The 18,372-nt window shown below is 38.7% G+C and overlaps 1 protein-coding gene across 2 annotated transcripts in view; it reads right to left on the reverse strand.

Moving 5' to 3' along the window:
- The window catches only part of LOC134671299 (apoptosis-stimulating of p53 protein 2-like), a 408,163-nt gene that overhangs the window by 334,404 nt on the left and 55,387 nt on the right, over positions 1 to 18,372 (reverse strand). The window contains exon 3 of one of the 2 annotated variants that reach the window (XM_063529120.1): positions 4,257 to 4,410. In XM_063529120.1, coding sequence (XP_063385190.1) covers positions 4,257 to 4,410 — 154 coding nt within the window. Of the gene's footprint in view, positions 1 to 3,996; positions 4,101 to 4,256; positions 4,411 to 18,372 lie in introns of those variants that run through there. The other variant, XM_063529123.1, reaches the window with a different exon arrangement.

The following is an 18,372-nucleotide window of genomic DNA, read 5'->3' on the forward strand; positions in this document are numbered from 1 at the left end:
TCACAAACTGTGTACTGTGGACGGTATCACTGTGTGTGTTTTGTGTGAACAAAATTTTGACAGTTCCGAACAACTGACCGGCCGATGCCGTCCGGCGGACTGTTAATCAGTGGGCTCCTTTAAGCTTACTGCTACTACTACTGCCCACCTTAAGAAAGCTGCTCATAGGTAAAACTAGAAAAGTAAAACACCTGCATGTAAATCAGCCTTTACAATCTCAGATCATCATCAATTCTCCACGCTGCGACAAAATAGCTATAACGGACGCAAAATGCTAAAGAAGGAAATACTGTACCATGACGTCCATGGCGTCGTTATTTGCGCTGATAGTTGGCTGTAATACATACTCGTAGTATTACAGCAAAGTTTTCAATTATCTACCGGTTGGTAACATTTATAAATTTCATAGCGAGCGCTGCGGACAAACTAGGCGTCTTGGCCGCGGGCGCTAATCATGGCTAGATCGTCACCTACGCGATGAGAATTTTAAACTGGAAAATTACGAAAGTTTATTTAATTTTCTTTAGTATAAGAGAGATAGAGAGGTATAAGAGATACAAGAGAGGTAGGAATGCCTTCTGGCATTAAGTCCGCCATTCATTGTGCAATAAAGTTTAAATTTTGCATTAGTGTTAACGCTCAGTAGCCTATAAAATTCCTGCATGTATCGACTTATCTCAATAAGTGAAATGTAATATTTCTTTTGAGACAAATAAAAAAAATATCTTTAACCCGAAATAAATAAATAAATATATGTACTAGCGACCCGCCCCGGCTTCGCACGGGTTAAGAAATTATACACCTTAACCTTCCTCAAGAATCAATCTGTTGATAGCGAAAAACCGCATGAAAATCCGTTCAGTAGTTTTTGAGTTTATCGCGAACAAACACACAAAAGATAGACGCGGCAGGGGACTTTGTTTTATAAGGTGTGGTGATATCTTGTATTATTCTTTAGGACATATCGTTGATGAAAAAAATACAGAGGGTCTACCGCGAACCACGTTCGACGTGTTGCCTCTCTGTCACACTTAAGTACGAATTTACAATTGCGACAGAGCGGCAACAGGTCGAACGTGGTTCGCGGTTGGCCCTCGGATATCATTCGATGTCGAATTGTATTAAGGTTGAACGACGTATGATGTTGATTCGTTTAGAAGTATCTACATATTATGTAACATAAAAATTGTAGATTTGCGCCGTTATTAGAGTCTCTGATAGATGATATTTCTCAGTCAAATAAGTATGTAGTTACTTCAGAAATGTAATTTTTGTTTTCGTCACGAGATGCTATATCCCGTACTCATGCTATCGTTTCATCATTCAGACATAGAATATTAATATGCACACTGAGAGAAAAATCATAACCAGGAATTAAAAAACAGTTCTGTACTGGGGGAAAAAATGAAGTTTTAGTAATAATTATGGACGTTTCACTATTTCTGTAAAGTTTATTTATTTCTACAAACAGCTCAGTAATCCCAAATATAATTTCCACAAACAGATAATAGAAATTGCAAGAACTAATAGAAATTGCAAAAGTCAATTTGTTCCTATTAGTTAACTCTCCTTGTCCCCGGATTAAGTTTATTTTTGTAATTCTAAGTGTATTTTTGTTGTACTTTTCTCTCAGTGCACCTAGTTAATGAAATTGTTCTATGCACACATTGCACATTACTTACATATTAAGTAGGGTAGGATGGTCTAAGACTGCGCACTTAAGGTTTGAAACGTGATAAAACAATAAAGAATGCAATGCATTATGCAATGCAATAAAGTAAACAAATAGTTTGTAGTCATCACCAAATTCAGAGCGTACACAGCTGAAGGAGCTTTTTAGCATACAATATTCCGTTCGTGTAGGCATGCCAATTCATAAAACGATCGGTCAAGTCCAATTTTATGGGTAAGTACGATCTACAGGTTGGCGAGTGCGGTCATTCGGGCTCTTTGGATAGATGCCAAACGAATAACTTACGAACAAAGTACCATTTTATTTAAGTATTGAACAATTTATGCGAAATAAACATGCATGAAAATTCTTATCAATTCACAACATTGTTTTTTAAATTAAAATAATGTCTTCTTTCAGTAAAATATCCTATCTACGATATTTAAGGTACTTTTCCTTGATGTCCCATAGTCTTGGGACGCCCTGTGTATTACGTACTTACGTAGATAAGAGCTGTATGTAGGTATTGTGATTGGTATTAAGTACCTACTACCTACTAAAGATACACTTCGCTAGTCTATTGAAGCGCCATAGACCCAAGTCTCAGGTTAGCGGCCCATCAAGTACTGCTAAGGTGAATTAAAGTGACATATCTCAGTAACGGATCGAGGTTTTTGTCCCGGCGGTACATCACTGCCGGACAGTTACCTAACAGGATGTTGACATCTTTTTCTGTCAAGCCGGTACCAACTTTGTCGATATTTAATGAACGATGCGAATAAATTGTGATTCGGCAGCTATTTTTAGGTACAGGGACTTTTGACACCCAACTTTAAAGAAGTTTTCGTTTAAAATATTTTTTGATAAAATTTTACATGTTATTGCTGATATCGTACTTATTTTGTATACCTACAAAAACTGTTGATGCGAATTGAAACGACGCTGTGTCAGACAACTTAGTGAAACCAGCCCTTAGAACTTGATCCTGATTTTGACTAGAACTCAATTTCTACAAATTAAAATAAACTCTCGTGCTTGAGAAGAGGCCTGTGCCCAGCAGTGGGACGTTTATATGCATATTTTTTATTTTAAAATAAACATAGGTGCTGATATCCTGAGCGATTTCTGACGTGGCAACAGTTTGCTTTGGAGTAGGCATTTTAATTAGCTGTTCCACTCTTTGGTGCGCCTTTAGGTGACTCGCGTATTATCTTCCAGCTAAATGTGACTTAATTTAAATACAAGCACTTTTTGGGCACTTCAGCACACCGCATAAGTACCTATATACTCGTAATTGTAGCAAATTGAGGTTGGCGGCCGAGCCTTATACTCTGTATCTTTAGGTAGGTAAGTATTTAAATAAAAGTAAACGAATAATTTGTTCATTTTCGAGTAGTTACAACATTTATTGGTTAACCAACCAAATACAAAAAACCGCTTGGATCAGTCACTGAACGTCTGACCCGTCTATAATGTGAGTTAATATGTAGTCACTGAACGGCCTGGCTTTAACTTACATTAAGTATTTTGATCGTGTAATGTTTTCATCTACCGTCAACTGGCTTAAGGAGCCATTTGAGGGTAGATTTTGTTTATTTTTATTTAAATACCTAAAGATACAGACTATAAGCTCGTCTCGTTTTCTATCAAACTAAGTAGGTATGTATTATTGTTTTAGCATGACGAACTGAAACTTAGATAAGTAGCCTATTTAGCCTGTAGGCTAAATGGCATGTAGAGTGTAACAGTTGCCTTCGACGAGTATGCGACTTTGCATCAGGGAAGCGCTAAATGGATCGTTAAAATATTCCGAGCAGCGTCTCGGGCATCTTGCAAGCTAAACTTATTGAGCAGCAACTTATGCTATGCGACGTCACTTCTCGCGAACGTAGAATACGGTGTAAAACGAGGATACCTATGTATACTTAATATATCCTATTACTATTCATAAACAAACAGAAGCCTCAAAGTCCGAAAAAAGTAAGGTTTACTCGGGTAATTCCGAATGTCGAAAACTATCGGATAATGCCGAAAAGAGACAAATATGATGGAATTAAGGGTGATTTTCATCTGAATTTCGGAATTATCCGACATTCGGTATTACCCGAATACACCTTACCATGATAATTACGCACGGTATTTCTCTACGAAATCCAAGTAAAAGCCACAGCTACAACTCGGTGCTCAGAAAATTCATCGTCAATCGAGGATTTCTGTTTTCTTGGGTATTATCTCTTTACTTCCACTCTCTATGTTTACCAGGTCTACTCTAAATAGCAGGCACGGTTCGAAGCAGACCCAGCACGTGACACTAGTGTACCCACCACCGTGCGCCGAGTGCACGCTGAGCAGCAGGCACGGCTCGTCGCCCGGTTCGCGGCAGCACTCCAGCACGTCGCGGCACGTGGTCTGAGGAGTGACAGGGACGGCTGTCCCCACCACTCGTGTACCCACCTCCGTGCACCGGGTGCACGCTGAGCGGCAGGCACGGCTCGTCGCCCGGTTCGCGGCAACACTCCAGCACGTTGCGGCACGTGGTCTGAGGAGTGAAAGGGACGGCTGTCCCCACCACTCGTGTACCCACCTCCGTGCGCCGGGTGCACGCTGAGCAGCAGGCACGGCTCGTCGCCCGGTTCGCGGCAGCACTCCAGCACGTCGCGGCACGTGGTCTGAGGAGTGACAGGGACGGCTGTCGGCGCCCAGCCGGCGCCGCTCTCGCACCACACTCGGACTATCATCTGAAACAAGGCGTAATTATTTTATTTATGATCGCAAAACTATTACTGCTACCACTGGCGTAGATAGGCGTGGGCGAAGTGAGCCGTCGCCCACGGCCTCGCGCCCCAAGGGAGCCCTCGTGCGAGGCCCTTCGAGCATATTGAAAGAAAAGGGCCTCGTAGATGTGACTTCACCCACGGCTAGATTAGTTCACGCTACGCCACTTCTGCCACAAAACAGCGCAGTTGAATAGAATAGGGTACCTAATTGTAAAATTCCTAAACATGCCTTCCATGAAAACTTTGCCTATTTGTTGTCTATATGGGAAAGGCCAGAATTATTAATAAGGATATTTTTTAAAATGACATCCGATGACACAGCCAGGTCAGTCAGGGAATTGAGTTTTCACTTCTGTCGGCACCCCCGGAATGCAACCCGTTGTTTTTTTTTATTTTGTTGTCTCGGTTAAAATACTTTTTCCCCAGTTAAACTTAGTTACCTACTGAGGTAAGGAAAATACCTACGTTTATCCAACTCATTAAAGAAATCTTTTAATTTTAAATGAGGAAAACGTTTCCTTTCTTCAATTTTAACAATTGAAGATTGACCATTAGATTGACTTTGTTATCGTTATTATTCCTCAAAAGGTTGCTGAATAGAGAATCTAGTTTCAAAAAACAAACAAAGAAAAATGCCAACTCGTTACTGCGACACAACAAAACTGCGGATTGCAGTTTCGGTTGGAGATTGCATCGAAACATTTTATTGTTTTCTTTGGCAATACGGCAGTCGTAATTAGGATTTTCAACCTCTAGCTCTAGAGGTAAAAACATAGGTCAGATATACAAAAAAAATAACCGATGTGCTTTGTACTTTGATACTTATAATCCTAATTCCCATCACGACTTTTTTATGGGTAATATAAGACAGATACAATACGAACTATCTGTGTAGTTGATATATTTTAAGCTGACCGTTTAGAATTATGAACTCTTATAGCCCAGAGACCTATAAAAAGGTCTCCTGATCCATTCTAATTTGGACTTTGTGTTGACAAACTCAAAATTTCATTTTGCTTGGCAAGGTTTGTCGTATGGGCGGCTAGAGGCTAAACTGTCACCTTAAAAATTTTCATTTCGTACGAGTATGTCTTATTCATTAGGCTGCAGGAGAAACGAATTTCTAAATAAAAATCGATACCTTAGTGATTATTACCAAAAACTTTGTCTGAACTGAAACAAAATGAATTTTCTACAGAATAAATATCTCCGTAAATCTAGTAACTTGAACTAGTACATTAGAGGAGAGCGATGCAAGGCTTCTCGACCTTCGAGTCATATTAGTTGAAAATAGTTTGCAATGAATTCATTCTTGCATCAAATACGCAAAAACAATGTACTTACAGGAATTAAACTTCAATCAAATTGTTTGCGACCCTCAAAGACATTTATATATTTTATAATACTTAGGTACATCAAGTCGATCCTACTGGGACTCACGATCAATCAGCGACAATGCACGACACAGACCTCATAAATCCTCAGGGGCTTCAATAATAGCTACCTTTACAAGACATGTATCGATTGTCAATTCATACTTATATAAGTTGAACTCAAGATCCGTAGGAGATATTCGTGATTGGAGATCACATCTACGCTGGTTCTTTAAAATCCAAAGCGTTGTGAATCTCCAGACACCTCAGGCATTATTAACGTCGCTTAACGAGCGCCGATGTGTTGTACGCTCAGGCTAACCAGTATAAGAGCGCTTCCCGATTACGCATAGTTGTTATAAGTTCAGAAGTCAAGTGACACTGGTTTTATCTAAAGCTCAAACTCCTCGAGCTCGCACAAAAAAGTGTAACACATCCCCTTTTCAATGATTCACGAATCGATGCCGACATCTTCCGCAATTTGAATTTTACATCCCAAATTGTTATTGCACGAACCGGTAATCCCGAACACCTACAATTTTCGCCGAATTTTCTCCCAAATTATGATTCATGAACGACGGTGTATTTAGTTAATGCTTTTAAAAGCCCTCGAGAGCTTAAGAAAATAAAAGTGATCGAAATTGGGAAGTACTCTATCTTTAGTAGGTACCAAATTGGAATGAAATGTTTGAATTTTAGCATAAGTGGGTACATAGAAAGAGATTTTGAACAAAGTAAGGAATTGGAGTTCGTAAAGAAAGTAAATACTATTTTTATAAAAAAAAAACTTCGATGAGCTCAGCGCAAAGATTTTGGATTATAACTTACAAGTAGGTACTTAACTTACTGACTTATCTGTTGCTGCGCAAGTTTATTTAATAAGTTTCCATGAAGCTTTCTTAAACAATTACAAAATTTACGATAATTAAAGTTAGTACATACATAAAAACGTGAATCCTGAAAACATTAGGTACCATAAAATGGGGTGAGTAGGGACAAAACTGACATTCAAACCTCGATAAAACTTTATTTTTACATGTGGCAAACTGATTTTTATACGTAATAAATGCTCCGGTCGTTTGAATTTTAGTTTTTTTTTTATGATTTTGTGTAGTTCCATTTCATAACTTTAAAGATACATACGAAATAGCAGGAAATCCCAGCTCACCCCGTAGTAGGGGTGAGGAGAGATTACCTACTAAGGTGAGTTTTGAATATTGTTGGGTCGATACTTTGGGATTATGAACATTTATAATAGCTTGATTTGTCATTAGAATATATAATTTACGTAACAGTAGCCTGTAAAAACCAACTCACCCCTCTGTCATCCCTCTTCACCCCATTCATAACCCAACGCAACTGCCCTCGTAATCCCTATTCGCCCCATTTTACGGTACACTACTTTTTTGGACAATCGTGTATAAAAGTTTCAATATTTCAGGTGTATTTCAGGTTATCCTTCTGAGACTCTTTTACAGTTGAGAGTCTTTTACAGTTTTGAATTTGGCTTTTTGGGTGGTATTTTGTTCTTATAGAAGGAACTCGGGACTTAGTAGGTCAGAGTTAAGCGTTTCTACTTCAATAAAGTGAAAAAAAGTAAACAAAGCAGAGGAAATTGATAAAAACGCGTTCTCAAACAAGTAACGCTAGTTAATAATAGTTGCAGATTCCGTTGACGCTGTGACGTGATAATTTATGGGATTCTTACGTAATGAGCGCCAATCCCATGTCGACTTTCCGAGTATGTACCGGTTGATTGCCGGGTCCATGGGTGCTTCAAGGCATGCAGTACAAAAACATGAAGTTTAAGGCCGAGCCACACCGGCTTGCGTGTGCGTGACGTGCACATGCGCGTGCGCTAAAATGTTGGAGCTGCACTCGCACACGTCACGCAACCGGTGTGCCGTCTCTCGTAAGGATCTGTACCTATACTACAACGCCGCACGCACACGTGCACGTCACGCACACGCACCCGGTGTGCACAGGCCTTTAAGAGTGTGTACACAGTACCACAGCTGCAATGTATGTTAGCAATCGATTCGATTCGTTTCAATAAAATCAAAATTTATAAATTTAGTCTGCAAGTAGGGCTTAGGGCTCTTTTACAAGTCAATACAACGTTTACATTTATATTAATTTGTTCTGGCAGAATTATTTGCTAACCGATTGATGAAGGTATTTTCTAAATCTATTGATAACAATGAAAACACGCGCCTTCGACCACTATGAAATAAGAACACATTGTAAAATATCATGAGAAAAATCGTGCGGGCGTTTTACGATTAATCATAAACTACACTACCATGACGGCTATACACAGAGAAAGGGCCCGATTCAGATTTTGAAATAGACATCTATTAGATATCTTTTAGACATCACCAAGATACGATAACGATATGTTTAAGATCTAACCTGTCAAATTTGACATTTGCTCCATTCTGGAGATACTCTTGAACGATTTCCACAGGATATGACTTAGAGATCCAATTCACATCTAATAGATATCTTACTCTATCTAACGTAAAAGTGACAATGGTTGCCCGAATTGCGCTGCAAAAGAGAACTAGTTGATATCTAAACTATAACGTATCTAGAATGGATCTAGTACGTGTCGTTTCTTGTGAATATCTTGAAGTTCGAATACGGCAGAAAGTATTTCACAACATTGCAGTTTAATTACCGCGCCATTTTCTCCCAATATCGGCATAAGCACTTGCTCTTGTTAACATTGTTAACCCGACCTGTTTTTTCCACACAGCTTTCGAAGTATGAAAAAAATATGAATACGCTAATTGGCAGAAAGAGGCGAAACCGATGAGAGTTTTCTCGCAACAAAATTTCACCGATATTGATTGCAGCATATACCCCGCCATATATTCCGCTTCTATTATTCCCCTAATTGTCTGTATTTGTATTGTATTTTTTATTCGTGTGACTTATCAAAATGTTCTATTGTCTTTGGCGCGTGGTATTATGGCGGTCGTTACCATCGCCCTAATTACTAAGAATTGAATAATAGCCCTTTTAAATGACGAAGGAAACGTGCTCAAAGGTGGTATATGAAAAAAAGGGGTTAAAAATAGTCGCGCGTGAATAGCGGCTCGCGGCTTCCGTTGCCCTTTCAACGGGTTTAACCTTTGTTTCTTTTTAAAAAATAATATAAATTCGCATAATGGCCAGCCAAGGGATCAACTGCGCGACGGAGATTAAAATAAACCTACTAGACATACGCATATTTACTTAAAAATAAAGTTTTCTGTCAGTGTTTAAATCCAACGTAATTAAAACCAAAATATTACTTTGCTAATCCGCGTAAAAGATAACGTTCTAGTCAATCAGTGCTAACCCGTTATACTTACTTGCGTATTTTTTACATGCAATTATTAATGTTCCCACCCTCCCACCGCAAAAATAAATACTTACACAAATAAATATAGCAAACCACCACGAAAAGAATAATACTCGACACGTGTTTCGCCTCTCTACGAGGCATCCTCAGAAGTTGTTGACGGTCCGACGCCCGGCAACGGAATCGCCGTTCCCGTTGCCGTTATTTTGGTTTTAATTAATATGGATTTCCGCAAAGTAACGCCTGATTCTATTCACTAAATCCAACGTGTTAAGAGCACTTTAATTCAGGTTATTTTCAGATACCCACTGTATTTTTTAGAGTTAAAAGGGAGGTTGAATAACGATATCGCTTTAATCCTGTTTTTCCACTCATCAGGCCCGCACAAATGCTAATAGGCCGCGGGTATCATAAAATGCGCACGGAGGCGGATATTCACGAGCGATGTCCCTCGATTTACGCATCCTAGTCTATGGCGATCCGGCGTAAGATAAGGGAATACCATGGCAATATACTACTAGAAGAAGTACAGATTAATACATCATACAAGATTTCGTAACACTTCCGGACCTCCCAAGAAGCTAGAAGGACGGCAAAGAGGTTCCTTTCCAACAAACGGAAACACTGTTACGCCAAACTATTTGTCACTGTCAAAACGATGCAATATTTTATAGCATGGGAAGTGTCATAGCACTCTGTCGAGTGAAGTTCATCAGTCCGTTGATTATGATTGGTGCTACATCGATTCATTAATCGATCAGGATATTTTGCTTTTATTGTTTTTAAAAGTGGCGTATCTATGAGAATTATGTATTCCACGGTAGAAGGTCAAGATTATACAAGTAACCACTAACCAGTCGCGTAATGTGGATTCGGTAGCACTTCAAAGGCAGTTATGACTAGTCGCGTGCCTAGCTGAGCGATAAGAATCTAAACTAGCATTAACTCTGCAAAACTGTCTTTTTTTATGCTAGCTGTCATCTAGATCTTATCATATCTATGATTTATTAAAAGTAAACCATTCGAGACAGTGTTGTATTCTATAAAGACTGATGATGATGCTGATGTAGATATGTTGCTGACGTCCCAGACTATATGATTGCTTTACGCAGCGTATTAGAATCTCAATAGCAGACATTGGCTTTAGACGGTAAACAAAGCAAGACCAATTATTTTATGCAAATAGGTATGCATGATTGCATGTGTAGGTATCATATTGGAACTCAGATTTTATTGTATTGATCGAGCACGAAGCATGAGCAAAGCGTCTCCGTTTCAACTTGGGAAAAAATGCTTTCATATGTCCGTATGTCCGACTGCGGCTATTTTCCTCTAGAGGTTATTCTCATATTTTTTTCCGAGCAGGCCGCATAACCAAAATGCCAATCGCTTACGCTTCGTAGCGATCGAAACGCATCTGTCTACTAATATGGAAGAGTGATAGAGAGGCACAAAGCGTTTCGTTGTCGAAACGATAGCGATTGTAACCTTGGCTAGGCCGGCAGGTTCGAGAAGTGTCTGCATTTCAGCTTCTCCGTTCTCTGTTCTCCTCGATGGGTCACATTAAGTACTCAACCGACCTTAGTGCCTTTTCATCGATACAGTTTTTAGAATTTTTTTAAGGGTTTGCGAGGTCTACCTACTGGTCACAGAGCCGAGCTGATAGTATAAAACCTCCCTTTCCCTACCCATTCAGGGTAGGTTAAGTTATATTGCATTGCCCATTTCAAACTGCAAGACATGAGTAATGACTTAATAAACACAACATTTAGTGTATTCTCTTCACGAGACTACGAACGTCTACCAAGAATACTAAACACATCCTGTCCGTTCTAGCGCCGTACATCAAGGGCAAATGCTAACGTAATCACTGTCATCTCCAGACAACTGTCCGCCGCATGTCAACCCTAACATAGTGCATCGAAGACTAAAAGCAAGTCTGCTATAGAGATGACCAAACACCGTTATCAATGTTGCAGTTCATAGAAAATAAGGGCTGGCAAGAATACTTATGTATCTAACTAGAGTTACATCATATAATTCCATTATGAATTGCATTATTTTATGGGATTCGTGATCGTATTTAGGATTAGGGTTTCTGCTCGAGAATTCTCGAGGCGAGAAATCTCGAGAAATTTGTCCTAAGTCGAGACGGGAAAAAAACACTCAATGCCTCGAGAACTCGAGAAATAAATCTCATGTGATAAGTAAAAAGAAAACACGCGTATAAAACGTGATGTCTAAAGTGTTATTCTTTAGGTAGTGAAATAAATGATAATATTTTTTTTTTTACATCTTCAGGCACTTAAAACATTTATTTAACCAACCAAATAAAAAAATAACTACTACTTATGAAAGCAAAATACTTAATGTAAACTATCGTATATGATTTGTAATTGTTACATAATTTATTTGCGGTGATTTAATTTTCAAGTGTTTTTCGATAGAAAGACTCGTCTAAATCGCTTATCTTCTTTCTAATGCTAAAAACGAATTATAGGGCCATGTAATAACAAATATAATAAATTACTATTGATAAATCAAATCATCCCGATATATTCCTATTAGCAAAATATCACAATTTTAGCAGCTTAATTGTTACGTTGACTATTTCGTAGTAAAATGTCTGTAAGTTTGTCACATCTAGTTAAATTTATTGACTTGAATATTCCTGCCTAATAAAATACCATAGGTATTGTGGTTTGATTTCATTTTGTTAAATACCTACCTAAATAAATACATTATACCATATCACATCGCCGGCGCGCATGCCTGCACCTATAGTTTTTTTTGGTTGTTGTTGAATTTTTGATTATTAAGTACAATTTATGGTAACTAAAAATTTACCCTATGTTTGATTATTGACCTCACCTACGATTCCTATGAGTCTGATTTGTAATAAAGCAAATAAATGAAAATAACATGGTGTTTTTTGAAACATTCAAAATTTCTCGAGATACTCGAGAAACTCGAGAAATCTTGGTCGAGAATTCCCGTGCCTCGAGAAATTAAAAAGGTCGAGAAACCAGAAACCCTATTTAGGATTTGCAATAAATTTTAGTAAGATTTTCAATATTTTCATAATAAAAAAATTTACGGCAAAATTGCGATTAACTTGCACTGTGACTTTATCTTGCTATTTTCAATAGCCGTTACTGAGGCTAGTAAAATAGTTATGTATAGTGTTATAATTTTATGCATTTAGTACACAGCCTTTCTCAGCATTGTTTGACTTGCACTTAATAAGTTCCATATAATACAAGTCGTACAATATAACATTTGAAACTCTCGCGTTTTATACACATGTTTAATTTACGTCGGAATTTAAGGTAAAAACAATGAAATTATATCGCGGTAGACCCGGTTGTATAATTAAATAAGTCGTACAATTTTAATTTATGACGTTTTTTGTTCATAAAATCATAAATAAAAACACTCGCATGATGTCTACGTAACAATGAATTGTGGACAATAATTAACACAACATTACTGCGAAGAACGTTGCGTCATTATATAATCCATGTTAATTTTCCATGGTGCGCTATGACATGGACTTTCTCAAAAGGTTAGCAACGTTATTATGTAGACATACATAAATGCTCATTAAATTCCAGGACGAAGATAACCTTTTCAGATGTTGTGTCGGTCCGTTGGTTTGTTACTATAAGCATAAAAATATAAGTAAGCTTCAATTTGTCCTGTCCACCGCGCATGGGCGTACGCAGTATTTTATAAGGGGTGGGGCAGAAGTAGGGGGGGCTGGGTACGTTGTAACAGGGTACGGTTGAAACAGAAATTCTTAGCTAATGGTCAGAGACCAGGGTGGGGCAACCGCCCCACCTTGCCCCACCGTGGGTACGCCTATGCCACCTCGCATAAGTTACTTCGGAAAATAGCTTTGAAATTAGAATTTATGAAACATGGATTCTATGTTTCATAAATTCTAATATCTATATCCTATTATTAATATAGGTACGAATAGGTAAATAATCCTAACATGTAGAGTGTAGACGAATACGAGTATACGTATCATTATGTTACGAAACTCTCCAGGTAACGGACTTAATGATTGTTGTGGACAAATATTACCTATATGTAAGTATAGGTACCTCGATCGAATCAAAAATGAGGAGATCCGTAGACGAACTAAAGTCACCGACATAGCTCACCGGATTAGCAAGCTGAAGTGGCAATGGGCAGGCCACGTTGCGCGCAGAGAAGATGGCCGATGGGGTCGAAAAGTGCTCGAGTGGAGACCACGGACTAGCAAACGCAGCGTAGGACGTCCACCCACAAGATGGACGGACGACCTTGTTAAAGCCGCCGGAAGACGCTGGATGCGGGTGGCTTCCAACCGGTACGAATGGAGGTCCAGTGGACGTCTTATGGCTGAGATGATGATGATGATAGGTACCTAATACTCACTTTTATCACCTGCTACTAAGTAATTCTGTAATACCCGGGATGTTCTACTGGTAGCTAGTAAATATCTGTCAACTAAAACCATTTAAGGGACCCTGCATGCCTGCAATTTAGTCTAACATAACTTGACTCACTTCACTCAGGACGGGTTGCACCAACACACAATCAAGGAACGTAACATACGGCGAACGTTATAATATGTATTTTTTATTTATTTATTTATCATAAAGTACACAACAATTTTATAGCACATTATATTCCTCGCCAAACTGCAATTGCAGTTTGTTGGCGAGACCGCGCTCACCTTGAAGTGCAAACATACATATTATGCTGTGCACTAAATACTAAACTTAACTTAAATACATACTATCCGAAAAGCGAACATGCATAGCGATTACTACTATTGTATTCTACTATTTCTATTATTTTGTTTTTTACTATTGTATTGTAAAATAATAGTCATATCCCGCAGAGCAATGTCAATTTATTTTTACAAGCAAATGACTGAGAAAAGCTTGGCTACCTAGATATCGTATAATGTTAAGAGCTCCCTATGATTTGTAGCGTTGACGCCGTAAGTTTTATGTCAAGCCCTTAAAGTCAATAAATAGTAGAATACGATTGCGGACGACTAAAATGTTTGCCACATTATAATCTACATACTAACGTTAAAGATGGCGTGGCGGTGTACTCCAATAACCTTTTGTTTTACGATTCCGCCGATTCCGGAAACAAAAGAGAAGCGTTCTCATTATCTTGTGATGAATTTATTTGACAACTGGCAGGTTAGCATGCACTTCGCAATGATTGCAATTGCAATCTCCAAATGTTAAAAGCTTTACTTCATGAATAGCCAGCATTGCACTAAAAAGAAAGTATGAAAAAGAACTCCTGATTAAATCTGTCAATGATAATAAACTGCTCTGGAAAAATATAAAAAACCTAACATATACTAACAAGTGCAATAAAGTTAATGTAGAGCTGTTAAATGTTAAAAACACTCCTACCGAATCAGCCAACTACATAAATAAATACTTTGCTAATATCGGAAAAGAGCTAGCTCAACAAATTGCCGCAAACCCTCAAGACGATCTGATGCTGTACCTCGATCGCCTCCCTACACAATCTAACTCATTTGTATTATTACCCACCACGCTAGACGAAGTCTCTAATACTCTGACAAATCTTAAGAATAGCAGCGCCCCTGGCTGGGATAACATATCTAACGGTTTTTTAAAATATATATCTAAGGAAGTAATACCTATCATAACGCATTTGATAAACCTTAGCTTCAGCCAAGGTATTTTCCCAAAATCTCTTAAGCAGTCCCTAATCACCCCAGTGTATAAGAGTGGGGACAAAGAAGACATCAGTAATTATAGGCCGATTTCAGTCCTACCCGCAATTTCAAAGATTATGGAAAAGCTTCTTAATACCCGACTGTTAGGCTTCTTAAATAAATATAACCTACTATCAGGTGCTCAATTCGGTTTCAGGCGCGGTATGTCCACGGAAGACGCAATAACTGCCCTCACATCTCTTGTAGTTGAAAACTTGGATAGGCAAAATAAGTCCTTAGCCGTCTTTCTGGATCTGAAAAAAGCCTTCGACACTGTCTCTATTCCTATTCTCTTATGCAAACTTCAGAAAATCGGTGTTAGGGGAACGCCACTCTCTTTGTTCAAAAACTATCTAACAGAAAGGAAGCAGCGGGTAAAACTCACACAACACACCAGTGAGGAAGAGGAAGTCTCTTATGGTGTGCCGCAGGGAAGCGTTTTGGGTCCTACGTTATTCCTGGTCTATATTAATGACCTATGTAACATGAGTATCCCTAATGCAAATCTGTTCTCTTATGCTGATGATACTGCGATTGTCTTCACAGGTAGTTCGTGGGAGCATGTCAGAAACAGCACCGAACTTGGAATGGCTGATATCTCGAAATGGTTACAAATGAACCTACTGACGCTTAACACCAGTAAAACTAAATTTATGTGTTTTAGTATCACGAGTTGTACTCAACCCACTGGTAATATGGACTTAAAAATACACGATTCTCAACCTTGTGATATAACTCATTGTGTTTGCCCATCTATTGAAAAAACTTCCCAAATAAAGTACCTAGGAGTTCAATTAGATGAGCATTTAAATTGGTACTCACATATTGATCGGGTCATCAGTAGAATTCGAAAGCTGCTCTGGATATTTAGGACACTGAGACACATTGTGCCAAGGACGATAATAACAACACAAACAAAGTCTCGTAATATACTCTGAAATATATACATCTCTGGCACGGTCTGTCTTAGTGTACTGCATATCCGTTTGGGGAGGTGCAGCAAAAAGCCGTTTTATAGACTTAGAACGAGCACAAAGGGCATTAGTTAAAGTAATGTATTTTAAAAAGATTACTTTTCCTACTGATTTACTGTACCAAATCAGTGGACTTATGTCGGTCCGGAAACTATATATTCTGCATACAACCTTAAAAAAGCACAAGATTCTGCCATATAACCCGAACTATAAAAAAAAAAAGAAGACTAATACCGAACATAGCCATGCTACCTAAAACTATTAGAACCAAATTTGCTAGCTCACAATACCAGATACAAGCCTCACATCTCTATAATAAAATAAATAAACTACTAGATATTCACTCAAAACCACATCATGAGTGTAAAAAGCTCATAATAAACTGGCTAAAAACAAAAACATACGATGAGACAGAGAATGTAATTCGGTGATCCTTCAGACACACGCGTGATCAGACACACACACACACACACACACACACACACACACACACACACACACACACACACACACACACACACACACACACACACACACACACAGATACAGACAGAATATCTCTAAGGTGGTTCTTTGTTAGTAGAGTAAGGCACTTTGTTTATTTATTTATGCCGAAAAGGTATTATCGCTTACTTTAGTTAGTTAAGTTTAGTTGAATAGTTTACCATGTAGTTGTAGTTAGTTACCTATGTAAGGAAGAGCGGTGTCTCCCAACACAAGCATTTATTTTGCTTACAGGGAGGCTCCATCCCTTTGATCATTTGTACATGTTTTTATCGAATAAAGAATTTTGATTTTTTTTTTTTTATAGTGCGCGACTATTGATTGACGTATTAAATAATTTCTTAGGGTATGAACATTCTTTTTCCCTTGAAGTAAATTTTTAACCAAGTTTGTCTGATTGTTGACTAGCTACTAGCTATGGGAGTCTGGGCTACTAATTTATCCACTTGGACCTCACTTTCATACAGTCCTCTAACCCTCATTTCACACCCTAGAAATGATTTCCGGGATATACAAAATATCTTAGGTTTATATTAATCCGAAAGAAACATAATACATACAATAACTCTTTATTGCACACCTAAAATAAACACAGCTGATTATAATGATGTGTATAATAATTTTATTTGACCCAAATACTATTGTTGCAGAAATCAAAATTCAGATGGGAATAAACCGATCGTTGCCGACGATCGATAATGGTTTCCTTTATTACGGCAACAACATAACCCAGTTAATATAACAGCAACATAAAAGGTATATAAATTACACATTTTACCAGCTGCCCGATAAGTCATTCCAGTCACTTGACAATCGCCTGCGAGTCGATCCCTCGACAGAACAAATACGAGTACTATTGTGATGATTGCGTTCATGAATCACCAATATCAGCCAAAAAACGTTCGTTCACTGCGGGACGTAGGGTTAATGATCTCCACGAGTGGTCATGTTTTGCGATGTTGGTCAGACTATTGCTCCACCTTGTTGGAGTCATCTCCGGCTGTTTCCTCCGATTCGTGGTCGCCGCTTAAGACAAGAACTTGTCTGCCCCAGTGATAATTGATTTTATATACATGTGTCCCGCACAGTGGCGTAGCGTGAACTAATCTAGCCGTGGGCGAAGTCGCATTCTGTGAGGCCCTCTTTTTCACTGTGCCCGAAGGGGCCTCGCGTGAGGTCCCCTTTGGGGCGCGAGGCCATGGGCGACGGCCAACTTCGCCCACGCCTAATAGCTACGCCACTGATTCCGCACACTGCCGTATGCCTCGGCCACCAAACGCGCTCCGACCGTCGACCACCGACTGCCTTACAGCCATACAGCGTGCGTTCCGTGGCCCCTGGGATACGACTGGCAAAGTTAAACCTTCTTGTCTTCACATGAGGTATAATAATTATCAGATTTGAGTTGACACAACACTACACTGGTTTCACCAAAAACTCGACTTGTATGCGCAAACGATGGAAAGATAATACACGGCCAGCCCATGCAGTAAGCAGATGTCGGAAGCAATTACCATGAAGGGTTCACGTAATCAAGCCAAATGCTCAATGGAGTTGAATGATTTTGCGTTCATCGATGCAACAATAGGAACATTTACGTTTAGGCCCCATATTTGTCGCGCGCCAGAGCATTTCACTCTGAGACCATCGCAACACGATTGAGTACAGTCAAAGAATTTAACTTCAGTACCTTCCCTTTTGTACCTTAATTGTCACAGTGAAAATCAATATAAGAGTCATGCTATTGTCACTGTGGTAAGGTACGAAATGGTACTGAAATTAAAATCCTTGACAGTATAATACCTAGACAAGACCATTAGAGAAACTTCGTGTATAAAAAAAAGTTAAAAATTGAAATTAAAATCCTTGACAGTATTACCTAGCCTAGACTAGACCATTAGAGAAACTTCGTGGGTAAAAAAAGTAAAAAAAAATATATATTTTATAACAGTGATGAGTTAT

This window comes from Cydia fagiglandana, chromosome 15 (assembly GCF_963556715.1).
Source record: "Cydia fagiglandana chromosome 15, ilCydFagi1.1, whole genome shotgun sequence".
Taxonomy (NCBI): Eukaryota; Metazoa; Arthropoda; class Insecta; order Lepidoptera; family Tortricidae; genus Cydia; species Cydia fagiglandana.